Source organism: Hippichthys cyanospilos, chromosome 1, assembly GCF_059441005.1.
Source record: "Hippichthys cyanospilos isolate Australia breed blue-spotted pipefish chromosome 1, RoL_Hcya_1.0, whole genome shotgun sequence".
Lineage (NCBI taxonomy): Eukaryota > Metazoa > Chordata > Actinopteri > Syngnathiformes > Syngnathidae > Hippichthys > Hippichthys cyanospilos.
Window position 1 is genome coordinate 32,528,831 of NC_142369.1, and position 27,105 is coordinate 32,555,935.

At 41.7% G+C, this 27,105-nt stretch overlaps 1 protein-coding gene and 1 long non-coding RNA gene across 4 annotated transcripts; one reads left to right on the top strand and one right to left on the bottom strand.

Annotated features, from left to right (window-relative positions):
• Positions 1-481: 481 nt before the first annotated feature.
• bicdl1 (BICD family like cargo adaptor 1) lies at positions 482-26,759 on the top strand. 2 transcript variants are annotated; one of them, XM_088431935.1, is made up of 11 exons: positions 482-1,278; positions 2,827-3,042; positions 9,133-9,249; positions 13,438-13,584; positions 15,243-15,422; positions 15,502-15,720; positions 16,673-16,816; positions 17,115-17,245; positions 18,682-18,802; positions 22,083-22,165; positions 22,254-26,759. In XM_088431935.1, exons 1-11 carry the CDS (start codon positions 898-900, stop codon positions 22,306-22,308), a joined length of 1,794 nt encoding a protein of 597 aa, XP_088288061.1. In that variant the 5' UTR covers positions 482-897; the 3' UTR covers positions 22,309-26,759. The 2 variants fall into 2 exon arrangements, with proteins under 2 accessions (XP_088288061.1, XP_088288053.1); XM_088431927.1 differs by having other exon boundaries at positions 22,083-26,759.
• Positions 1,111-16,699, bottom strand: LOC148430151 (uncharacterized). Of its 2 annotated transcripts, none has more exons than XR_015867669.1 (3): positions 16,635-16,699; positions 16,042-16,153; positions 1,111-1,154 (listed from the first exon to the last, which is right to left on the bottom strand). It is a non-coding gene; the product is annotated as an uncharacterized LOC148430151 (long non-coding RNA). The 2 variants fall into 2 exon arrangements; XR_015867668.1 differs by lacking the exon at positions 1,111-1,154 and adding an exon at positions 2,762-2,968.
• Positions 26,760-27,105: the final 346 nt, after the last annotated feature.

The following is a 27,105-nucleotide window of genomic DNA, read 5'->3' on the forward strand; positions in this document are numbered from 1 at the left end:
CCAGCTCACCACACAACTCACCAATCAGACGAGAGCCTGCTGAGAGCAGACAAAACCATTTAGACAGCACATGACACTCATGGTCAAGAAGAAGGCCAAAAGCACATGATTTGTGTGTTCTCTGAATCATGTTACTTGAGAAGGAGAGAAATAGCCGGTTCTTGCTATTTCTCGACCGGAAGTGACGCCACCGTGATGAAACGTCATAGTGTTTTGTGATCAATATAATTATGATTTATTTGATATCGATTTATACAATTGTAATTTTAATAGCGTCCCCTTGCTTCCCTCGCTGTTTTTGTGGACTGCAGCCATGAGCTCATTAGTGGAAGTCACCGACACACAAAAAGCAGCGTGAGAAGCCCCAAAATATGGCGCTATCATTGTCAGCCAATGGCACGGCCGCTAGTAACAGGTTGCTGCCGACGTCACTGGCGCGGCGGGAGCGAGCATTCAAGAAGGGGACGCGACACGAGAGAGCAAGCGGCGAGATTTTTTCGGCAAGCTTACGTGTGCTGACTAACCGGCTGACAGCAAAATGGGGGACTTGAGTCCTGCGACGGCGTGGGCGAGCACCGACGGACCGCAGCGGAGAACTCACCTATGTGGATTACACCGTGATAAAACGTTTTTCACATTTAGCAACAGCCAGTGACTGAGCCGCAGAGCGAGGAGCGAGGCGTTGTTCGCTGTGATTCAGTTCGAAGCAGAGACGCTTCCAAGTTAACGGCGAGTGAGGGGAGTCGTTGAAGGGGCTACAGCAAGGATGGATGAATTTTCCATGACAGGCCAATCTGGTCAGAGCGACACAGTCCGTGCAGGGGGGAGGGTGTGGGAACAGCACTAGGCTCCTATCTGGCGGCTCGTCCTTGGTCCTGCCGGGCGTGGAGTTGAGCCATGTCTGCCTTCTTGCTCGACCTCAACACGTCCGGCGTGGCTTCAGCACCACTGGAGCTGGACAGCGACTCCATGGAGCCCTGCCTCAAGCCCGCAACCCATGAGCCCGGAGGCTGCCCGGCTCACCCGTTGCGCCACCCCGGCTCCGGTTCTGGAGGCCTCGGCGTGGCGTTGGAAGAGGAGCTGGCCATGCTCAGCGACCAGCAGGATAAAGCGGGAGAGCTCTCGGTGGACCAGGACGCAGACTTGCTGGCTCTCTTCCGTCAAAAAGAAAAGGATTTACTCTTAGCTGCCAAATTGGGCAAAGCTTTACTAGAAAGAAACCAAGATTTGACGAAGCAATATGAGAAAATGCACAAAGACCTCAATGACAAACTAGAGGTAATTACGAGATTATCCTATAGATACTGCTCTTGGATTTTGATTGTGTACTTGATGGCCAAAGGTTTATCATGAATAATGTAAAGAAACTGAAACGCATGGTCTGTTCTTTTGATTGTTCTTTTTCAGCTCAATTCCAAAATTGACATAGTGCCATCCCATGATTACATTGATCTCATGGGCCAGTCGGATTATACAGTATCTATCCAGGTTACGTACTTGCATGGCATCTGAAGACCATATGCAGTTTCAATCTGATTTACAATAAAACTTCTCAAGGCACTTTTTTTTTTGTGCGCTTTGACAGAGATGGCCATCTGCCTTGATTTATTTGCAGGCCTCCTAGCAGGAAACAAAACGTAATGGCTGTGGTCAAACTTTTGGCCGAGTTTATCCTGAATCAGGCATCCCTTCTACATCCTGTTGACATCAACACACTGTTGATTTTGTTCTTTTTGTTTGAACCCTTCTTGGTAGCCAATGTGTGGCCTGTGGAAAAAATACCAGACTAATCCCTTCACCGTACACAGCACTCTGAATCTACTGTACATCTGTTCAGTCCTTTGATCCATATTCATCCTCGTGATGCAGCTCAGAGAATTAAGCTGCCTCCTAATAAAACTCATTGATGTTTTGGGTTTTAACGTATTTTGTTGCTCCTGTTTTTAAATTGTTTACCTTCTACTTCATTTTTTCTGGGGCATCTAAACTGTGCCATTGCAAGCAGCATCTGACCTACTGGTCACTGCTATCAAGAGACAAGGGTGAAGTTTTCATATTAGATCTTTATTTATCTTGAATAATCCAAGGGTGAAGTTTTCATATTAGATCTTTATTTATCTTGAATAATCCAAAGAATTAAAAAAAAAAACAAAAACGAAAGAGCCTCTTTACAAACCGTTAAGTTCGATAATAGGGGCAGAAGGAAGCGAAAGCTTATTTTGTCCTGCCCACTCCTTACACTCCAAATCTTTAAATAAACTGCATATTACAATTTAGAGCATGTTTTCTAAGAAAACCTCCTTTCTTTTACTTTACTTCTAGTGCAGGTATTGAATTCAATGTACTGTAATCTGGCATCTATAATATGATACATATATATGGAATAAAAGGTGCAATGACTCATCGACAACTAACTTATTATTTATTTTTGATAGTCAGCCATTCTAGATACCTTTCGTAATTTAAGATTGACCAAATCCTTTGTATTTCAACCTGTCAGCAGTACATTTTTCGACCTCTTTCATCCTGTATGAAAGCAAAGTGATTATTTTTGTGTTAAATCCAAATATTTGCTTTTACCTCGGAAAAAAGGGAAGAACATTTATGCCTCTTTACCCAACATCAGGACCAAAGCGTAATTTGGTATTATGTCCTATTGTTAATAATGGGGTGGAATTTAAAAGATTTTGTTTAATCCAAATACTCAACAACACAATTGACAGATTGATCAAATTATTTAAAAAAAAATATTAGTTGCAGCCCAAACTGACGATTGTTGGCAGTACTGATTTAATATCTAATCTTGTCTCTCTTCTATCCTGGCAGCACTTGGAGCAGGAGAAGCATGAGTTGCGTTGGCGTCTCGAAAACAGAGAGGGGGAGTGGGAGGGCCGCGTGGCCGAGTTGGAGACCGACATCCAGCAGCTGCAGGGAGAACTGGAGCAACACCAGGTTCAGTTGCGAGAGGCTGACAGGGACAAAACCAAGGCCATCAGTGAGCTATCCGAACAAAACCACCGATTGCTGGAACAACTTCAAAGGGTGAGGGACCGTCTGCATGTGTGTGCGTGCATGCGTGTGTGTGCTTCAGATGTAAAGCTTCAAGCAGCATGGAAGACTTAATTAGTCTGGACTTTGTGTCACATGGCCTTAAGTGTTCTTCCACGCCACAGAAAAGAGAAGAGAAAGTACACCTGTGTTAATTTCTTCCTGGGTTTGCTGTCAGGGTCTCTCAATCGAATTAAAATCTGCTTGCAGGATCTGAGACACTCAGCCAGGTGTGCAGCGAGACACATTTGCTTACAGCCCGTCGGTCATACGTCTTTAAAGTCATCAGTGTCATAGGTCTGCATAATACTGTGAATATTTTAGAGATTATAGGCTTTAGAATGCGGTTGCCTATAACTCTGCTATATCAACTCTACATATTGGCAGGTCAAGGAGCTTAGTATGAATTGCACTAGTAAGAAATGGTTCCGGGTAACGGGCACGTACTCACCAGACAAAGAGTATACGGTTTGATTTAGCATGTGTGTTGAAATCAGCCGTTACAAACCTAAGACTGTTTAGACTAAGCCAACTGGGCCCCATACAATGTCATGTAGAGGAAATGTTTGCCATGACTCACACTTAAAAGTACATGTAAAGTAAAGTGAACAGGCACAAAAAGTTAATAGATACTGTAGTTGCAATAGCCAATCAGATCACCATTTGGCAACAGTAAGGCCAGTTTGAAGGCCTCACATTGAACGTGACATGTATGCACCCTTTGATTGGATGGGAGGCAGCGCTATGTGGATCAAACAAGCTACACAGTGTTGTTTGACTTGCATTAACGGTGTAGCCTACAACAGAGCCATACCCGGAGACCTTTAGCGTAAAAATCAAATATATCTACTCGCTTTTTTAAACCCACAATGGCAGAAGGAGAGGAAAACATCGACCAAGTCAAATAAGTGTTTTGGGGGACAGTCGTTTTGGTGAGCGCAAGCATTTTTTTTTTTTATCATTTTAAATATGTAATTTTATTTCATTCATATTCAATTAATGGATATCACATTTTAATTGCTGATGTGTGTTAATTGATGTTCAAATGCTCTGGAAAATAGTCTGTCTTGTACACGATCAAGGTGATGCAACACCCAGTACTGCATACAGTACATGTGCTTCTGTGTAGGATTTTCGACCAGCTGTGGTGTCAAAAATGATGGTATTATGAGGGGTATTTATTCAAGTTGGACCATGTAGGACATCACTGAAGGCCTAAGTGTGAACTGCACGGACCGTCACTGCAATTGATGGATTTTAGTGGGAATTCTAGTTGAATACTTCATTGAGCTTTAAATCCTACTCAACCTACTCTACTATTTACCGCTCTCTAGCTTTCTAGGCTTTGTATTAGCTGTTTGTGTACATGATCTGCAAAAAAGCACCATCTTAGAGCAAATGTATGTCATAGTGGAATGCATCTTTGACCCAGCTTGTCACTCGCTTGCCTCTGCCTGCTCCCCAAGGCAGGGGGTACAATAAAGGGTACAAATGCCACATGAAAAGTGCCTCAAGAGCGTTGCACCCCAAAAATGACGGACAAGTCTTAATCACATTTGCAATGCTGTTCATGAATGGCCAAACAAAGTTTGACTTCTTCACACATGTTGAGAAGAGATGAAGACCTGCATGTGTTTTTCAATGTTTTTTAATTTCATCTCACTCCTGGGCATCTTCTCTTCTTGGTCATTATTACGATAGTCAGAGCTTGCCCCGGTGGCATCATAATATTTTTATTAAAGAAGAGTGCAGGACCGATCCGTTGGTCTAGCCCTAAAGCAATGTACCCAGGAAAGTGTGTGTAGCTTCATGAAAAACCTTTACCTGTTTGTGTATGGGAAGACATACGGTATGTTATGTTTATTGATGTGTGACATTCCCAAGAGTTAGTAGACCGCATCGACTAAGATCTCACGATTCATTTCCTTTGCGCAGGAAGATGGCAACCTTGCATAATAGAACAAATGAGGTCAATCATAGTGCTTGCTTGTTCCACTCCTCTTCTATTTTTCTAAATGGCTTGCTTTCCTCCCTCCCCTCCGCTGCTCATTACGAAGAAATGGGCTGTCACTGAGTGATGTCAACTGCTAACGAGTCTGATTGGACGATGAGAGCATAAAACTCCCCCTGGGGAACTGTTTGTTAATAGCATACTATTTTCATGTCCCAACTCTCTTCCAGTACTAATTGTTGACTGAATAAAAACATTTACTCAGTATCTAATTAGCTTTCGTCTCCGAGACAGTAGGACAAATCCTTCTTTCTTCACTTGACACCAAGTGAATAGGAACTGCTTTTGGGAATTCATTTGCATCCACTAAAGTAAGTATGCAGTTCCTAAATGAAAGGACTGTAACGCTTGATAATGCGTTGCAGACCTCCTGAATGACTTTTTGCATTGATGTGCCCAGATTTCTTTGATGCACCAGCACAAGTTAAATGCTGCCAAATTTTCCATTGCTTCACATTCAACACCACCGTTTTATAGGTTCGCCTGTTATCAAAATGCTGCCAAAATTGACTGGTAAATCATTAACTAATATACGGTAATTGTGAAGTCATGTTCAGTATTTGAATCACAAGTTTTTTGTGCTTGTAATTCTTTTTATTTTGGCTGGGATTGTTGAACATTTCAGCTTAAACTTATTATTCATGAAGTTATAAATTGTGCTTTCATATCGTCTGCAGCTATTTCCACTCTAGATCTGATGTGCGTAGGTCAGTCACCTGGTTCTGGATATTTTTTTAGAATGGATTGGTAAATGGACTTACCTTTTTTTTTTTACTTTACCTAATGATGACACACCATTGGGTGCATCTTGGTGCTCGGTGTCTTTGACATGTTAGCAACGCTCGAGGGGTCGAACGCACAACCTCTCTGTTGGGAGATGACGACTCTACTTGCGTGAGTGAATCATTTTGTAAAAACTAACATGATAATCGTTGATACCATTGATGTTATTTATGCAGCTGATATAATGAGACTAACTTAAATTTAGTAGTACCTTTTTTGAGCAAATAACTTTAAAATACAAATTCTCTAATAACTGAGCATTTATGCAATAATTGAGAATGTCTTTAAGGAGCTCTCAATTTACTCCTAACGGATGGCCTTGGAAGCAAGGCGCTTCAAAGGAAGTGATGTCATGCAACACAGAGAGGATTAAGCTATAAGCCATGTTAATAACCTCGCCATATGCATTGAGTCAGGAACCAAAACAACTTAGTCCCTCACTCAAGTTAATTACCAGCAACAGATAACTTGCTGATTCTGGTTTGGCGTGAATCGTACTGCGGTCTTTCCTCGCTGACATTTGTGAGTGCTAATTGGCCTTAAATGGTAACTACACTATAGTCACTCAATCCTAATAGAAATCCAAATAATTAGTATTTGCATTTGTAGCCCACATGAACCCCAATACAGGAACCAGCAGATTGAATAGCTTCATGAAACCCTCATCCCTTTTGCTAAAATACACGAACGCTGACAACAGTGTGCGTTCGCAGACTTTATAGCTACTTCTAACTCAGAATTTTAGCTGAATAAGAAAATGATTTATTTGAGTCCAAAGTACTGTACAGTAAATTTTAGTTTAGACTTTTGTACGTTTTGAACTCTTTTTAAGTCTCCAAAAAAGGTAGTTGCCCAATACAGGATTGTAGCACACAACTCTAATGCCTGTGTCCAATATTATACTTGCATGGTGCGCTGAGCACTGTCAGTGAATCAGTCAGCATCCACTTTTGAAAATAAGGGCTGTTTTCCCATCCAAAAAAGTCCAAAAGACAAAAGAGCTCATTTATTAGTCCTCATTCTGGTTGCTATAACAACTGCAGTATCATGCACATTTAAAACTTGTTTTGTGGTAAATACAAAATATTCTATCTAGTTGTAGATCCTCCTGATGGAAAAGGGGGAAAAAACAAACCACTGTGGACATTGAAACAACTGGGGAACAAAAAACAAGAATCCAATGATAGTTGATGCATTTCGCTTTCCCAACCACGACCAAAACGGGCAATATGGGAAATTGGCAGATTAAGCGAGTAGACAATGTGTCAGTCAGCCATGATCTCAGTCTGCCTCCCTGCATTTAAAGGTTATTACGGTGACCTGATCCTGAAGTGACCATGACAGACTTGCACATCTGGTTGCTCCACAAAGAGGAGAGTTTATCCTGCAGCTGTCACAGATCCTGCCATTGTCGATGCTCTGGTTTTCTTTCTTACTAGACATAAATTCTTATGTTTTTACAGAAGCTTTTTGTATTGTCACCCTTGCGTGTGTATGTGGACACAAGTTAACAGCGAGCCGAACTCCATTCAAATGAATATGGGAGTAGCATCCAAGCGCCAAGTTTTTTATTCACGAGCACTGTCTTAACCAATATGAATCAGAGTCAAACTAAAGAAAACAAAACATATATGCAATATATAAGTGACTGCCTAATTACAATACACATGCATATCATCTGCAAATAGATAACGATTCTCCATATTCTGTTCTCTTTGTGTCATATTATATCCATTTGGTTAAGTTCCTTCCAGTGTTGTAGTTTTAGGTTAGCCTTTTTATCCAATCAGAATTCAGCTAACTTGTGTCGCCAGGCTGTATGAAATCTTCCTGAGATCTTCACAATCAACAGTTGCAGTTGTCTGGGCGTTGTGAGTGGACAGGCACATAGAGTTAATAGACAGTTGCAATAGCCAATCAGATCACAAGGTGGCGACAGTAAGGCCAGCGAGAAAGTCAAGTTAGTCAAGTCAGGTTTATTTGTATAGCCCTGAATTGCCGCAGTCTTTTTAAAGGGCTTCACAGATAAAAAAAAGAAATCATATTAAAGGGCTTCACAGATAAAAAAGAAATACAGTACAGCTTAAATGCACAACACAATCCCTTGAACAAAACTCACAGAAGGAAAAAGTAAAAAAAAAAACATCTGGGGAAAATAAGAACGCAGGTGGAAGGAGCCTCCTTCCAGGCTCAACAGGTTGGAGTAGATACTAAGTGCTAAAAATAATATAATAATAAGGCAAGAAGTGTCCAGTGCAAGGATGACAGCAGGCAAGGCCATCGGGTAAAATCCACCTCCAAGTCTGGCTCACCTCCCAACAGAGGAGGTGGTCCATCTCAAAACCCGCAATGGTCGATCAGATCTCATCACATCTATTAAATTGATATTGGAACATTTTAAATTGAGTATCCAGATTCTTATGCGAATCCATTTTTGGCACACCCCTAAAAAGTATGTCTGTATATAACTCAACCCAGTGTTTTTCAACCACTGTGCACACCAGTGTGCCACCAGATATTGTCAGGTGTGCCATGGGGAATTATCCAATCTGTGTGCTTGTGCGGTCTAGCGCCTGGCAGCGTACTGATATAGTACTCTTCCATACCATGCACAGCAAGCTCCCCCCCCCCCACCCCTCCCCCCGCCAGTCCGCAATATAAATCTGAGGCATAGTGACAAGGATGATGTGGTTTTTAGAGCAGACAGCCCCCTCAGTCCGCAGTCTAAATTTAAGGCGTTGAACCACTGACTCAGACATTTAACTTTGTGTACATGTTTTGAGTGTGTGTGTGTGTGTTTTTTTCTTAACTTTTTAACTGATATTTTAACGCTGTGACCATACAATTTTATTGCTGTGAACATCGCATCTTCCCAAAGACATTTTTAAAAAAGTGTGTTGTGAGGCCTGATCTCATAAAGTTTTCTGATTCATGCAAAAGACACCCATGGCATTTGACTGCACAACTACTTGAGTAGAACTTGAGCAGAACTACGTCTGTTTGGTGATTCAGGAGGAAGCTCTTGACATTTTGGCAAATTTTGCTGTCATCGGAATGCTTGTTTTAAAATTTACAGGAACAGATTCAGATAGGAGGATTGACACACTATAATAGTGCCGCTGAGTTTCCTGTCGGGCTAGGCTTCAAAATTGCAAATTGCCTTTCATCTTCCTTTATGTCACTATTTGCAGAGTGCATATTTAATGTGTGTGTGTTTGTGTGTGTATCTCTTTTAATTCTTGCTAGTTTTTCTTTCTGTCTAATTGAATTGTTTCTTTTTGTCCGTTCAGGCTGCAGAGGTGGAGAGGCAGCTATCCACTCAGGTCCATTCATTACGAGACGACTTCAGGGAGAAGAGCACGTCGACAAGCCAGCACATGACACGACTAGAAACGCTACAAGCTGAGGTAAGCCGCTAAGTATGCAGCAACGCAATGAACATTTTACTTAACTTGTATGGTTTCACTTGCTCGATGTATACTGACAAAGAGCATTTGTGAATTTAGAGAATATACAGGTACAGTGGGCTCCCAGTTTACGAGATTAATCCTTTCCACGGTTGGGATCGTAACATGAATTCGCCATATGGAGGGCATTCCAAACCTATGTCGATTACCTAATGCGTGTAAAACCCCAGGTAAAAACATAAAAATTGTATATATATATTAAAAATTGGTTTTGTGGCAAGACGAAGAAACCACACGTTGCTGTGCGAGTGTACGTCTTTACTCTTTGCATGCCATCACAAAACTGTACAACACTGTCCAAATAGGCAAAGACAGAGCCAACAGGTTTAAAGCATCAAAGGTTCATTGCAACATACCAACTGGGTGAGAGACATGGTCCTAGTGCCCGCCACAGTATCAAAATAGGATAGTAAGTGCTACTTATATAAAAAATACATGTACACAGTTAAATAACATAATAAATAAAAAATATATAAAGGATTTATTTACCTTTGAGTGATGCTTGTTATGGCCATATTTTCCTAGTAAGGGTAGCCTAGGCTAGACTATCTTAGCTTTCTTCGTATTTCTTAAGTATCTCCAGCTTCGTTTCCATATAAATTATCTTACTTCTCTCTTAAACATCACTAGCAATCTTGGGACTCATGAATAACTAATTCAAGTGTGAATTAAGCACTAAAATGCATCACAAATACGATATTGAAAGCACTCTCACACGAGATCAAGTCTTTAGGAGGCCATCTTTGTGACCCCATGTGCCGACCAATAGCAGACCAGCATCGTCGTGAACTTATCACGCCTACCAAGAGTAGACCAGTATCTTGGGGAGTCGAGTCGCTGACCAATAGCAGACCAGCATTGTAGTGACGCATTGCAGCGGAGGCCGTTTGACACCAACAGAAAATAAGAGCAATTGACTAAAAACACCTCTAGAGGGAGGCAAAACAACAAAACACAACCAAACCCACAGGTTATGACAGTTGGTAATCGTAAAGCGGGATAAATTCCTTAAAGAGGGGACGAAAAAACTCAGTGTTCCGTATCTTAACATGAAAATGTAAGCCAGGGACGCCGTAACCCGGGGATCCACTGTAAAATTTAGAAAATGAAGACACTGAAAGCTGCCAGGAATGTCTAGAGCAGTGGTTCTTAACCTTGTTGGAGGCACCAGCTCATTCACTGAACCCTTCTTTAGTTTTTTACTGGTGCACGAAATGAATTGTGCATTAATATCACCTTGTTCAAATAACAAAACCAACACAGTGGGTAAAAGTACCAGTTCCCCACCGCCACGTCGTGAGTCCGTATGGCGATCGACCCTTTAGATCGCCGGCCACAGGAGCTTATTTGCCTGAATCGGCGCTCGGGAGATAACGGGCTAATACCGGTGTGTGGTCCCGACTGAGAAGGAGGTCTCACTCTGCTGCTTAGCCAGCGCTCTCAAAGCGGACGGGTAGGGAGTCTCACTCAGACACATATACAGCCCTCTCTAAGCGGTCTGATAGGGAGGTCTCACTCTGCTGCATAAACCAGCGACCTCAAAGCGGACCGGTCGGAAAAGCAGGACGCTTTCAATGACTGTGCCCACTAACAGCATACTAGACTGAGGAATGGACCTCTGCGGCGGAGGCTCCACCGAACCCCTGAGACCGACTCACCGAACCCCTAGGGTTCGATCGAACCCAGGTTAACAACCACTGGTCTAGAGTCTAGAATTTTTCATAATAGAAAAACCGCATTCATCTACAAACCACTTAGAATGAATAAAATGAACCTCATCCATTTGACCACACTCTTTAAACTATTGACTTTTCCTTTAGATTTTCTCACTTGTTGCTCTGACCAGCAATAGTGAGCCAGTTTTTAAAAAATGCAACTTTTTTTTCATGCACAAACAAAATCTACCCCATGCACACCCAATTTAGCTGCAATGAGGAATTAACAATGGAATATGAATGAAGTAAAATGACAAAAACATTACAAATGAAAAAAAATCTTCAATAAAAAGTTTGCACTCACCAAAACATCTGTCTCCCAAAACACAATTTGAGACAAAATCCATTCTTCTGTCTTTCCTCAAGAAGACTTCAATGACTTGCTTGTACAGGTTGTCTGTTCCTTTCAGTTCCAACAAGAAATTCTTTTCTATCGAATGTTTTAATCCTGCAGTGTGCTGGCAACCAGTTCAGGTTGTCCCCCTTATACTTCCCTAGACCAGCTGTGATAGGCACCAGCAAGCCTGCGATCCTTTTCAGGATAAGTGCTAATAGAAGATAGATGGATGAATGTTTTAATCTGCTTTAAAAAAGGCAGAGAATGACCGCTCGACAGGAGCACAGGACACAGGGATTGTCACAGCCAAACGGCCAAGCTTGCTTGACCTGCATACCGCTGCCTCCCATGCTGAGTATCCTATCACATCGCGTACGTGCCATGTTCAACGTGAGGCTTTCTCGCTGGCCATGCTGTCGCTACCTTGTGATCTCATCGGCTTTTGCAACTGTCGAAGATAGACTTCCCGTTCACTCACAGTGCACAGATGCCTGCAACTGTTGTTTGTGAATCCCTCGGGGAGATTTCATACAGCCTGGCGACACAAGTTAGCTGAATTCTGATTGGATAAAAACTGTAACCTAAAACTACAAACTACAACACTAGAAAACTACAACACAAGAAAACAGAACAAGGAGAATAGTTCTATCTAGAAAACTACAACACAAGAAAACAGAACATGGAGAATAGTTCTATCTATCTATCTATCTATCTATCTATCTATCTATCTATCTATCTATCTATCTATCTATCTATCTATCTATCTATCTATCTATCTATCTATCTATCTATCTATCTATCTATCTATCTATCTATCTATATGAAAAATAAATACAAAATGAAATGGACTTTTATTATAATTATTATAATATTGTTAGGTTATGTTAAGCCAGCAGAGAAGGTCTTGCCGGCTCTGACGGCCCACCTCTGTTGTATTCTCAACATTTCCTCTCTCTTTTTGTATCTTGCTAAACCCCACCCCCACCCCTCTCGATTGGAGCAGCAAGGACTCGAAGTGAGTGGTTATCGGTTATTGTCTGGCCTTACTGCATGCTGCATGTAACTGTCTTGGAAGTATGCAAAGGATGTACAGTATGATGGATTGAATTTGAGTTTAATTGAAGTACGGTGCAATGACCAACAAAAAGAAAGAGAAAAAAGGCCAAAGATTAATCTTTACTCTTGTGCAATCAATCTCTGTTTCCAGATGTCAGACATAAATACATACTGATGCGCATGAAATGCGATGTGAAGTCAGTCATGTGCTTATGTTATATTGCCGCCACATGCCATAAAGCAGTGATGATAGCACAGTAACAGTTTTTTTTCAAATTCCGTTTGTTATGATTTTCCACGATCTTTCTTTCTCTTTCTTTCTGTCTGTTATGTGACAGCAGGGAAAACACCCTGACTGCAAAGCCTGCACTATAATTGGGAGAAATAGGGTGTTCTATTTTTAGCTGAGGTGCTGCAATGTCTTGGCACTTCCACTTTTCATATACCTTGATTTTACATAATGATCACTCATGGTGTTTTATTACTGTGAGACACGTCTAGAACAAAGCATGTAAAAAAAAAAAAAAAAAAGCAACAGCATGATATGTAAGTTGCTGCAGTGTAAAACAGGTTATCAAATGTAGGTCAAATCCAGAAGTGATAAAGTGATCACATACTGTGGTTAATTCGGTGGGTATCTGCTCAGTCAAAAACAATTCAAGTCCCACTGTGAAGAATATGTTGAGGGCAAGCTGAAGGTCATCACTTGCTGAGTAAGCTGATATTAAGCTTTGTGTAGGCGCTACAGTATCACCGAGACATTCCTAAGACGAGGGTGGCTAGTCCCGCCCACGTCTGTGCTAGGCAACAGGCATTCTTGTGACCAGTGGGAGTACTTTTTAATCTGGTGTAAGAGCCCGGTTTGCCGAGAGACGGGACAGCCCAATATTTAGCTCTTAATCAACTCAGAGGCTGGCCTGTTGTCTGCTATCGACCAGAAAATCAAGGCGATCTTCAGCTTGTAACCGTATCCCTTTTTATTGGGGTGTCATTTCTAATCACTGATGCTGAACATGTTAGATTAAGATGCTGTCGGAGAGGAAGATGGAGCTGGAACGGCGAGTGCATGCCATGCTGGAGGAGAACGAAGTGCTCAAGACTACCGTGGAAGACCTCAGAGATAGAACGCTGGTGCTGGAGAAGCAGTGTCACGAGAAGGACCTACAGGTACAACATTTGAAAACAACTGTTTTACACCGGAACTGCCAATGGGTTGCAACCACTATTGGGCAAGTTACTTCAGAAGCATAGTGCATTATTTATTACTTATTACTGTAATTTCAAATTAATTTGTTACATTACAATATAACTGTATTTGAAATGTAAGACTTTACACTACTTTGCACTACTATTGCATTACTTTTATATTACCGGTACTCTCACCACCATAACTGGAAATATGGATTTGCCATTCTAAGTGTAGGTCATCATGCTCATTATGCACATCCAGTCAGTGAAAGGCTGGTTTAAGCCTAAAACCAGTACAAATCATTTCATCCGTATTGTATTGTAAACCTTTAAAGACTATATACAAAATCATTTTTTTCTATTTGAATTATTCTATTACTTAGCTTCACAGCATGGTGATACATGGTTTATGCTTTAGGCAGAAACAGTTAGTACGTTCTGCAATTTCAATGTTCAAGTTCAGTCGGCTAGCTTACGGACAGAGTTTTAAAAAATAGATGTTTTGAGTGGGGCTAATGTTAGCAGCTAGCCTAGTTTCACTTTAACATAAACGTTTGTATTCGTCATCTTGATATACATCAAGCAGAACTATTTTCAATAACTGTACAGTGAAAATTAGTGGTAGTTTAGCTTGTCATTATTGCTAGTTGCGACAGGAATTTTGCTGACAAGGTTTGCAAATGCTGGTGAATCCACTGCGGAAAGCTGCAGCTTATCTTCGACGTACGACATACTCTGCCACGAGTCTCCTAACCTCTAGAGGTCATGGTGGCATCCCTCAGCGAGAGCGCGCGATACTCCGCATGTGTTCTTTTCATTAACTTCAAGTTACTATGCTGTAAAGGATTTGTCAAATTACTATTTGGCAAAGTAGGTGTCAATTATATTCCTACTGTCTTTATCTCTGTCCAACTGAAAGTCATGTGTGTATGTTGATCTTTTTGTTCGTATTGTCCATATTCAACTTGTGGTCTGCTGCTGCCCCACTCATCTCTGCTCTTGTAAACACTAATAACAGGAAGTAAACATTTTGCCTCGGAATTTCCTCCTCCGGTCTGGTGGTGTTTTTGGCGAATTTGTGAAAAAATGAAAAAAATCACCCCTTTCAGGTTAAAAATGCATCATCTTGCATTGCGTTACTCTCATTTGTACTGAGTTAATGTTACTATTTTTTATGCTTTAAACTTCCGCGTTACAGCAAGTAATGCATTACAGTAATTACATTACTTTTAGAATGCATTACTCCCAACACTGCTCGCAACATTTAGTAATTAACCACAATTTGGTGAGAAAATAGGCCTCTCAAATAGATTCAGAATTCTGAGTAATGCAGTCATTAAGCATGGCATCATGATGAATCGAGTAAGACTTTGATCTTTTTAAATTGCGCATTTATTTGACTTTGATTAACTTGGTCTATGGGGTTTTTCCTTTACAATTGCTGAAAAAGATGCATTTTATTTGGATGTGTGTGTGTTTTTTTGTCCTCATACACACAAGAACAAAAGAGAGCAAACAAAAGTTTGACAGGAAGAGAATAGATTGTGTTACAACTTGTTTTATCTGTTTCATCTGATATTATAAGAGATCCTTTAACTATAGAATTTTAAGCCTTGTTGTGATTACGTTACGTTCAGCTGCGGCAGAATCAGGTGGAACTTCAGGAAGCTCAGCTGTCCCACAGACAGCTCGCTGCTCGGCTAGAGGAGCTAACGGAAGAGACGAGCTTGCATAGCCTCACCCCCCACCAGTCCAGCCTGATGTGTGAGATTGAGCAAAGCATGGAGCAAGAGGAACAGGAGCAGGAGAGGGAGCAGGTAAACAGGCCACAAATATCAGCCGCAAGCTGTGTTGCAAATGTTATTTTGGCTCTTTGACTCTCCGTCTATATTGTAGCTGCGCCTTCAGCTGTGGGAAGCCTACTGTGAGGTGCGCTCGCTCTGCTCCCATCTCCGAGGGAATGACGTCACAGACTCTGCGCTATCTACAGACTCATCCATGGACGAGTCTTCTGAGACGTCCTCTGCCAAGGATGTGCCAACCGGGAGCCTTCATGCCAGCCTGCTAGAACTGCGCAGGCTAACGCAGAACTTGCTGGATGGCAACGAATCAACGGTACCGACAAAAAAATTAACGATAGTCTGCAAATTCTCCATATGGCTTGGAAAGTAGATATGACCCAGCGGTCGACTGGCGGCCCAGCGGTCGACTGGCGACCCGCTTCTCACTTAAGTCAACTGCACAGAAAGGCTCCAATGTACCAGATGTTTGGATTGATGAAATCGTTTTTTGTTGTTTGTTTTTGGGGGGGCGCAGTAAATCATTGTTCTGCTGAAAATTAAAAGTGGAGTATATTCCACAGCACTGCATTTGTGCCTTTTTGACACTGACAATTTACCTTCTTGATAGCTTGGTGGAAAAGTGCTTAGTACTCACAGTTCAGGGACTCGAGTTCAAATCCACCTCACTCCAGCCATCCTGTGTGGCGTTTGCCTGTTGTCCCCGATCCCATGTGGGTGCTCTCCAAGCACTCCGGCTTCCTCCCACACTGCAAAAACATGCATGGTGGGTGTATTGGACACTCTAAATTATCCTTAGGTGTGATTGGATGCGTGATTGCTTGGTCGTCTCAGCGTTTCTTGCTGATTTGCTGAACTGCTGGAAACCAGTTCAGGGTGTCCCCCGCCTACTACCCAAAGTCTGTTGGGATAGGTACCAGCAAGCCTGCGACCTGCATGAGGATAAGCGGCTCTAGAAAATGGATGGATCTTCCATCTTGAGAATATTAATATACTATAAATTATTCCTGCAGAACATGACAGACTTAATTTACAACAAACAATGCCAATAGCCAAGAAAATGTCTTCCTTCTTGACAGTGTTTAAAAGAAATGGCAGCATTACGTTCTCTCAATAAACGACACAATAGAAACTGACCAAAGATGCAATTTTAATCTTAAAACCTAATGTTTAAATATTATAAAACATGATATGATTATATGACGATTATATTATATGACCTGAAAATACCTCTTATATTGAAATTCTGTGAAATTTCCTGTCCAAAGGGTTCTCGACGCAGTGACGAGGAAGCTCTGGAGGAACAAGTGAGGAAGATGGGAGAAGAGTTGAGAGAAGTCCGAGAGCTGTATGAAATTGAGCAGGACAAGGCGCACAACAGTAAAGAGGAGTTGCTACAGCTGCATAATCAGGTACGTGTAGTGTAGAAAACTGTGTCTGGCATGTTATCAAAGGTACATTTCCTCATTAACCAGAGGTGAATTTTGATTATCTACAGCTATGCTAATGAGTTTGGATGCCTTAGTGTAGCTAAACTGGTGCGCACAACTGTATGTCTCATCTTACTGTATATAGTACAGTTTTGGTCTGTACAATTATGGGTGTTTAAACATGTACGTTGATTGAACAGACTATGTGACACGATCATATCAAAAACGTTGTCATGTCAAGTGGAGTCCCATTGATGTTATTTTCCTGTCAAACCTACAGATGGCGCTGCTCTCAGTAGAAATGTGCTCCCTGCAAGAAGAATCACAGCGGTTGAGGACCATGGTGGAGGTCCGAGAACCCAGCGAACAGCTGCAGAGTGCCATCAAAGACAGAGATGATGCCATAGCCAAGTAGGCACATGCGCACTCACACACATAAACAGAAAAGTATCAGAAAAAATAAATAATAACAACCTTAGCTGCATGATGCTCTGCAATCATGGAGTATAATAAAAATATTTGGAATTATATGGAATGATATTTAAAAACGTGGAATCATGTGGAAAGATAGTGAAGGTCATTATGTTTGCTTTACATAGAAAATTGGGGAATATAATAATAGTAGGAGGGCTCGGTGGCACAGTGAGTAGCACATCTGCCTCACAGTTCAAAGGTCCCGGTTCAAATCCACCTGCCTTCCTGTGTGGGGTTTGCATGTTCTCCCCAAGCCCGGGAGGGTTCTCTCCTCCCGCACTCCATAAACATGCATGGCAGGCGAATTGGACATACTAAATCGTCTTTAGGTGTGATTGGGTGTGTGGATGGTTGTTCGTCTCTGTGTGCCCCGCGATTGGTTGGCAACCAGTTCAGGGTGTCCCCAGCCTACTGCCCGAAACCAGCCTGCGACTCTTGTGAGGACATGTGGCTCTAGAAAATGGATGGATGGATAATTATAATAGTGATGAGCTGAACAGTTTTATCTGTCAAAAAGTGTGGAAGTTGGAGTAAATGAACAAAACCATGTTTTGTTTTTTTTTTATTTAAAAAAATGTAGGGATAAGCCAAACAGTAGAAGTTGAAACAGTTGGAATTAGTCAAAGGTAAAATATTGTAATTAGTAGCTTTTACTTTGAATTGAAATTTTGTGGCAAAGATGAGCTCAATGGTTTAATTTGGAACATGAGACTCAGCCAAAAAATTGTGAAATTACAGCTAAAAGCAAGCAAAACTTTTTTTTTATTTTAATTTTTTTGCAAATTTGGCTAAAAGTACCAGGTATGAATTGAACAGTTTAAATTTGAATAGATTAAATTGGTCAAAAACTGTGTAAATCAAAGATTAAAATGTTGACATTTTTTGACCTTTTGAAAAACGTTGTGGATGAGCTGAAGAGTACAAAGTCGGAACGATGTGAATTGGTCCAAGTGTACATAATGTATTCTGGAAGGTTCTCTCTGTTATAGGAGATGAATATGGAAAAAAAAATCAGCACGGTGTGAATTATTGGAATGTATGAAAGTTGGAAAGGTGAGATTCAGTTGAGATGTGTACAAGTAGTGAAAGTAGGACAAAAAACGGTGGGATTTTAAAAAATGGTATGGGTGATAAATATGCAATGAGAATGAACAGGAATTTTGGGGGTAAAAAATGTTGAAATGTGGGGAGCTGTGAATGCTAAGAATGAGAAAAATAATAGGCTGGGAAGGCTACATTTTGGGAACATGTTGGTGGAGTTGGTATTGAAATGTAGGAGAAGGTTAATTCCCGAAATATGGAGGAATGAAAAGATAGATAGTTGAATGTACATATGTGATTTTCACCTCTTTGTCACTCTGTGTGTCTTCCAGGAAGAAGGCGGTGGAGATGGAGCTGGCCAAATGTAAAATAGACATCATGTCACTTAACAGTCAGCTTCTCGATGCCATCCAGCAGAAGCTCAATCTGTCACAGCAGCTGGAGGCCTGGCAGGTAAGCAGAATAGAAAAGTTGCAATTAAAACCTTTCGTCACCTCCACTTTTTGCCTTTAAAGGGCCCCCATCATGGAAATTCCATTTTTTTTCCAACCATGTTAAAATGGTAACTTCTCACACACCCCAATGTCTTACCTTCCTTCCTTGATCCATTTTTTAGAATTCCCAAGAAAGCCCAAGTTTGTGTTAGCATTTTTCCTTGTTATTGTTTTGTGGCCGGTCGGCTTTAGGATGACGTCGTGAAGGGGGCGCGGCAGCCACAAGGTGGGAGGCACAGTTTTTTTCCATTCCTGCTTAGCTACCAACAAATCTGTATTGTGTGCTACGTCTATGTAAATGGGTGGTATCATATGAAAGATTTCAAACTCTTACTTAGAATTACAAGTACCGTAATTCCCCAACTATAAGATGTGTTTGTGTATAAGGCGCACCCTTTATTTTGGGGCCAAATTCTGGTATTTTCTTTGTTACAGTGTATAAGACGCACCAACCCTTTGACAACCATGCAAAAACTATAGCGAAACAGAATAAATCTCATCTTTTGTAAACTTCATATTTCCTTGTGTTCATATCCGTGTTATATATTTGTTGCGCGTTAAGCGTGTTACAGATTTCCCACATTGTGAGCGGTGTGTGAACACCTCACCACTATATGTTGAATGCGCTCGAAGCTGTTGGTTTTCCTTTTCGTCGCAACGTGATTTGAGTTCAGTTTACCATAAATACCTGAAGTTGAGCAGCATCCAGGATTCACCAAGTTTATGGTGTGTGTGATTATGTGCGTGTATGTCAAAAGACCACAGTTAATAAATGAGTCAAATAGATTACTTTTCCATCTTCTCTAACTGGTGCAATCAGCTGGAGACATCATACATATTTCATGATCCTCTCCATTTGATTAATATTCCTGTTTGTGAACAAGGATGGACTCGGGCGTTGGTTCGGTCTGTCTGCTTCATTTATTGAAAATAATAATTTTGTTCCCCATCGTGGGCAACACTGCCATCCAGTGGTCACATTTCATCACTACAGTGCTGAATTGACTTAATATTAAAATATGTACTAGTCAAGGGTGTCAGCTACCCTTTCAAAAAAAAATATCTGATGAGAATTCTCGTCATTGGCACACATCAGAAGTATTTTAGTACTTTAAAAGATGAGAATTCTCATCCATGGCACTCAAAGAGTTTACCGTAAAATACGTAAAATACGGTAATCTAGGCCCTTTAACTCCATGTCTGTGACTCTGTGTTTCTGTCTATGGTAAGAAACACATGGGATACACTTACTTAAGATGGTTAACACCCTTGGTGAATTTTGAAAGAAAATACACACATGAAAACAACCACAAGAACAAAAATCGTCCTGCCATGTGTGATGGTTGCTTGACTCTGGGCCTCCCGCACGGCAAACAGTGCCCGTTGTGCTAGCTGTAGCGTCGTCAGCCAAGGACCAGCGTTCTCTGATGTTTCGCCTCTCAACATTGAATATATCTCCTGGTGATAGGGCGGTGATCAGGGACATCTCCTAGTCCCCCCTTGCATCTAGCCTTTATTGGGAGTTTCCTTTTCCTGCTTCCTTAACCAATTGCCAGAAACTTCCCTTTTTTGCCTTTTCAACAGATTGGTGGTCTTATGTAGCTCCTTTCCACTCTGCCCTAGTGCAGTTATTTACGTACTGTAGATGCGTTGTCAAGCCTCTCACAAAACCCCTGGTGCCAACCTCCATTGGGAAGATTCTCCCTGAACTCTGCAACTAGGTCAATATGCTTTTCCCGCCTCCTCTGTAGTATCGCTTCCCAGATGTGCAGCATCACACGCACGATGATATCACCATCAAGCATTGCACATCTCCTCCCCAAACTAGACATCAATCAAAGTATCATGACCGTGAGAGGCAGTAGCTGCCAAAAATATCAAGGAGATGTGTGCGACGAAAGTAGAAGATGAAATAAGATCATACTGACTGACTAAAAGGAAAGAAATTGCTGAAATCCGACCTGATTATCAGTGCAGTATGTGTGCAAGTTGTTTAAGAGGCACATGTATTTATTTATGTCTGTGTCCGTTCATTTTAGGTGACCGCGGTCGCGCTCCTTCCACCTTAGCCCCTTCCTTTCCCTCCTCTGTAACTAGCGGCTCTTTCCTCTCTCTTTTCCCTGCCCACAGTTTGCATCCTCAGGGCTCTTTACAGTTTGGCTCTTGTGGTTTCTGATCTAGTGGCCTTTCTCAGCCTCCGCACCACCCTCTCTCCCCTGTGGTGCACTCCCCTTCCTGCCTTAGAGGTGAGCCCACCTGCACCGTCCCATCATTCCACCCAGCACTAACCCTTTCACCACTGCATGCCGGGGGGATAAAGCCCATCCAATGACCCTCAATGAGGACCGAGTAAAACCATTCTGTCCCATCTTCACCTTCAGTAAATCTGCATCCTTCACAACAGGGTTATAACAAATGGGGATTAAGCCACCTTGCTATCAACCAACTTTCCCTTATCGGCGACAATTCGATCACGAGGAGCCTGAAGATGTCACACTGACAAAGGCAAACCTTCACAAAAAAACTGTCTAATTCTGACAAATGTATTTTCGTTTTCAATTTGAATCCAGAATTTGTCAAAATTGACAGTTGCTATTGTGTAAAGAGCCTCCCGGTGGCCATAGAGTAGCATTGCACAAAGAGTTTATGATTACTCTTTACAAACTATACATACGCATTCAATTTTTTTCCAAATTTTTATTTTGTTTATGATTTTTTTTCTTTTAACCACTCTCATTGTTCAGTGGCACCAGTTCTATCCATACATATGCAGGTTTAATTAATTTATTTTTACCCCCCTGCAACCGCCAAGACAATATAAGGTCAAAAAGCCAAATTTGAAATCTGTACCTGTTCTGTAGTAAGTTGTCCGTACTTGATGGCCATTACTGTGAGATGAAAATATCTGTATTCTCCACAGTGTTATTGAAGAAATTCTGTTACTATTTTTGCTGTGACTGTTTTGTGTCCAATTTGAAAATTGCATTCTTCGTACTACATTGCAATGTCTAGTCGAATTCAGTTCACTTGTTTAGCCCGACAGGTTAAATACAGATTCTAGCTGAACATGGGGAGGCATTGATCACTCTTTTGTGAAGTTGCCTTCCAGCTTATTAGAAACCAGCAAGGGGTGCTAAATGAGCAGTTGGACATTCAAAGGCTTTGAGATGGTCAATTGAAGTTTACCAGTAAAGGTCACACTTTGTGCCTCATTGCCATCATCATACGTCTTCTTGCAGGACGACATGCACAGAGTGATTGACCAGCAGTTAATGGACAAGCACCAGGACGAGTGGCGCGCCACCCCGCCCTCTACGTCCAGGTCGTCCCGAGCTCCCTGCGCTCCGTCATCCAGACGAGCTCTCCGCCTCTCCGACCGGGATCGAAAACTTTTCTCCTTTTTCAAAAAGAACTGAGGACAGGGGACGGACACATCACCTGATTGCGCGGCCGAAAAGGGAGTGACGACACAGCACAGGTTGAAAAAAACTACGCGGCCAAAGACGGGCAAAGGGACACACACACACACACACACACACACGCACACACACACGCAAACACATCTGATATGACATGTAAGCATTTATTCCATGTCCTTGATGTCCATGTACTGTACTGGTACGCTCTTTGTCCTCATTTATAAGACAGTTCGGTGCACTAGTACCAGTGAGGCAACCGCTTGCCCTCCCTGACCGTATGACATCCGTGAACACTAGTGGGGCAACTACTAGTGAAGCAAAAATGTGCAGTGGTTGTACATGCAAGCTACTACACTACCATTGAAGTGCTACACATCAGGGGTCCCCAACTTTTTTATAACCACAGACCGGTCAGCACTTGAGATTTTTATTGTGGACCGGGGGGCGAGGGCGGGCAAGTGGCAAATATTGCACATAATTTACATTGTAAGTCTGTAAAGAAAAGAATACACCAAACAAAGGCTATCAGTGGCTCTACTGTATGTCTCTGTAATATCAAACATGGCTATAACTCACTCAGGTAAGTCTCACATGCAAGAAATATTCATCTTACAAAATGTACACAAATCACAATCATATAACTGAATTACAAATGCTATTCATTTCAAAACAAACCGTTATTTAGATGCAAATGAGAGCTTATCAAAGCAAAACCTTTCCATGCTAACATACACCAAAGGGAAATACAATGGCACAAATGAAAATGCTAACGGGCTAAACATATTAAAAGGTCACACGATATAACATGCTGAAGATAAGAACTAGCATGTTATCCTCAGTCACAAGTTGTTGGATCAACTACCAAACTAATTGTGTTCATATTATCATGAATGACAACATTCTAACAAAGAAAATACAACTGAAAGACATTCGTGAGCCAGATTTTACAGAGGCAGAACAATGTGTCTCACCCACCGACAGTGACTGCTCTCAACAGAAGCCACACCGTCCTTCCTCACTGCAAAGTGTAATACCAACGGCCGCCAGAGGTGGCGTCAAAAAACAAAGATCAAGCCAAACAAAGCACAAATAAAGGAACTGTCAAAGGGTAACTAAATCAGTTCGAAACATCGTTATTTTGGGTGGGGCCCATGCTGCCCGGTACCATTTGATCCGTGGACCGGAACCGGGCCGCAGACCGGCGGTTGGGGACCTCTGCCATACATTACCCAGTAGAATTTTACAATGTCACAAGTTGTACAAGTGACTCGTTAGTGAGGGCAAAGAGCATACTAGTATACCAAGGATATGGAGCACGTTGCTAAAACGGTTTTCCATACGTCGAGGTTTATGGGGGCTTGGCTTGTACTTTGCACTTTATCTTTCTCAATGCTCTTGGGCTAATTGTGATGATTGGCAGATCCTCCTCTAAAAGACCACTCGTAGGACATGATCAGGGTCCCAACGTTTACTTCTACTAAGGAAGGTTTCCTTGTAGTGCCTCTGACCCGTCGCTTCTTCCCACTGCCAAGCCTGTTTGGGACTTCATACCGCACACTGTTTGCATCCCTGGTGTCACGCTAAAAACACGAATGTTCGCCATAGCGGAACGAGTGGAACATGGCGACCTTACTTGATTGCGTTTATTCATTTATTTGGGAGAAGTTAAAAGTCAAGGCTTCAAAGGCGCTAGATTTCTATTTTGCATTAAGAAAATCACATGGCAACAAAGTACGGTAATCCCCCAAATATATGACGCATTATTTTCAATGAAAGAAGCAAGCAGACTGAACCAGCATACGAGTCCATATTTGTTCACACCCGGGAAATTACTAAAACCGAGAGGATCATGTAAAAGTTATGACGTCTCCGGGTAAATCAAATAAAGCAAGCACCAGACGGAAAGGTTTTCCATTTGACTCGTTTATTACTTTCGGTTTTGACATGTAAACACACAATCATAAACTTGTTGAAACGTGGACGCTGCTCAACTTCGGGTGATTTATGGTCAAATGAAGTCGAACCGCGTCGCGAGGAAAAGGAAAAACAACAGCTTTGAGCGCATTCAACACTGGCAAGGCATTCACTGCCTACCTACTCACAATGAGGGGAATCACAAACACGCTTAACGTGCAACAAATAAATAAATTACGTAGATGAACACAAGAAAATGTGAAGAGTTTACAAAAGATGAGATTTATTCTGTTTAGTTGTAGTTTTTATATTGTTGCCAGTGTTGCTGCGTCTTATACACGGTGAAATAGAAAATACCAGAATTTGACCCCAAAATTAAGATATACACAGGTGCGTCTTATATTTGGGGAATTGCGCTATATAGACAGTGAATCCCAGCGTAATTATGGTTTGGCATTCGCTAAATCGCATATTAATGACTGGAAACCTCAAGCATAAGCCATGTCTTGATTTTTTTAAAAAAAACAAAAACAGCACAAATACATAAAATGCTTTCGCACCATTTTGTGACATCCTGGAGCCAAGCAACTATGTTGACGTGAGCATCATTTATTTAGGCCACTGCCTTTTATAATAGAAATAAAGTATTCTGCCACCGTCTTGTGGCATCTCAAGTCAATGATAAGCCTTTCGATAAGCAAAAAAGACTTAGGGATATTTGCTGTGAAAGTGGGCTCATATTGTAGAATGAGCGTCTCATCTTAGCTTACTTTCTCAGTGATAAATCTGCCCGAAAAGTGTCATTCTTCCCACATTATGTCTGGCAAAAGGAGGATGCACAGCTGAAGTTAGGGATGGGCAACATAAATGACGGCAGAGTCCATCATTTTTCATCAGCGCTACTGAGCTGACGCATAGGAGCACATACTTTCGAAACAATATAAGTTTGACAAAACTGAGAAAGACAAAATACATGCATATGAAGTGATATACCAAAGAGCATCTCAATAGACGTTTAATTCTTAAATGTAAACGTAATGCACTCCTCACATTTTCATGGAATTCTCCCAAATTTTGGGAGGGCCCAAATTGACAAGTTTGTTCAATAGTATTCGGTGAGCAAATGATGCTCGCGATTTTATCTTAAAGACATCATTGTCTTGTCTTGGGATCTTATCTGAGGGCAAAGTAGTCTTAGCATCAGAGGTACTCTTGAGCAGAGGCGGGCACTTCGTTAGCACTGATGGACCGTCCGACTGACCGACGGACCTACGAATGACGGGAACGCTCGAAAAACGGTGGATTAAAAATGTCGGAAGAGCCGTTTTCATCCGTCGTCGTAACCGTCAGAATAGACGTTACTTCAAATGTCCGTCAGCCTGCCACAGCCCTTTTTGCTTACTGAAATATAAATGAACTGACTGGCATGTTGATCTGCTTCATTTCTGCATCTTTACAGTACAAACACTCGACAGTCAGTGACTTTACAGCACCACCAAGCAGTGAAGACTCAAGCAATGCTTTGTTTTACTCGTAGTGTATGTGACAGTTGAAATCTAGACAAATTCAGACAAATCTGAATGAAAACTTTTGAAAACCTTCATCAAGTTGGCCAAGCAGTTATAAATGAGCATTAGAGTATCATGTACAGCATGAGATTGCCATCCAGTGGACATGATTGCTAAATGTATTCTCGTTACTCTTGCATAAACCCTGATGTGGGTAAAACAACATGATGGACTAAAGCCCTTCGATGACTAGTTTTTAGTGACACTTATATTTAGGAGGGGGCGATGGAAGTGGCCGGACCGACGATTATCATTTTCAGCGTAAAATGGCTGAATGACGATGCCGTTAGGGGGCGTGGCACTGACAAACGTCAAACCGGCAAAAAATACAAAAGTTCCCCACCTCTGCCCTTGAGCAATGTCTGCCATCTATTGATGGAAACTGTTATTACAAGTCAAAACGGATCCACTCCTTTCTTATCTTCTAAAACGAATCAAGGGCCACTCCGAGGGTGTGTGTGGGCCACATTCACCAGTTGCCCATCCCTGGTTTAGGTGCGCCTTCTGCCCTCTTCCAGAAGAGAATTTAAATATTTGGAGTGAATATTTTTTTGTAAAAATAATATAGAACTCGAGTCATTCTCATCACACACTGATGCAGATGGATTGCGCAATATTTGCATCGGCACTTTTGCACTTTGTCATTTTCTGTTCTTGCTTCTCGTCACGGTGTCCTACCTTGACAAAAATAGAGCAACGTCTTTCCGTGAAGGCTGTTGCGTAAACGAGACTAAACGAACCAGAGCGGCGCTTTCTTGGTGGAGCTCATCATCGATCCAAACAAGTTCTCTTCAGCACTTTAGCTTCGCTTTTCATGTTGATATCCAACATTTGAATAAACATGTGAGCTCACCATCATGTTCTTGTCCATGACAAGTGGCTCTCATCTATCGTTTGAAACATTTTCCAAGGTAACCAAACTCTTCCAATGTTTACATGACCCTGAGAAGGAGGACAAAACCTGTTCCGCTTCATATCATTAAAAGATGCATTGACTTGAAACAGAGACAGTACTATTTTTAAGGGGTGGGGGTGGGGTGGGGGTGGGGGGGTACCTTCATCCTCACTGCTTCAGTGCTTCATGAGTTGTTGGGCTTCCTTCCATTGAGGTTAAAGTGTGCTAATGTGAATGATTCTGCACTGCAATGGTGGCTCCTCTGTGTGTGTGTGTGTGTGTGTGTGTGTGTGTGTGTTTGTGTGTGTTGTCTGTGCTGGCTTAAACAGCTGTGCTAAACCTATGCATATATCATCTCCAGCTATTGTATTAAAGGAGAAGCCCAAAGAAGGATTTTTTAATAGTCATACAGTATAATTTAACAATTCTGATTGGGTCTGGATGAAGTGAATATATTAAGCTAAAA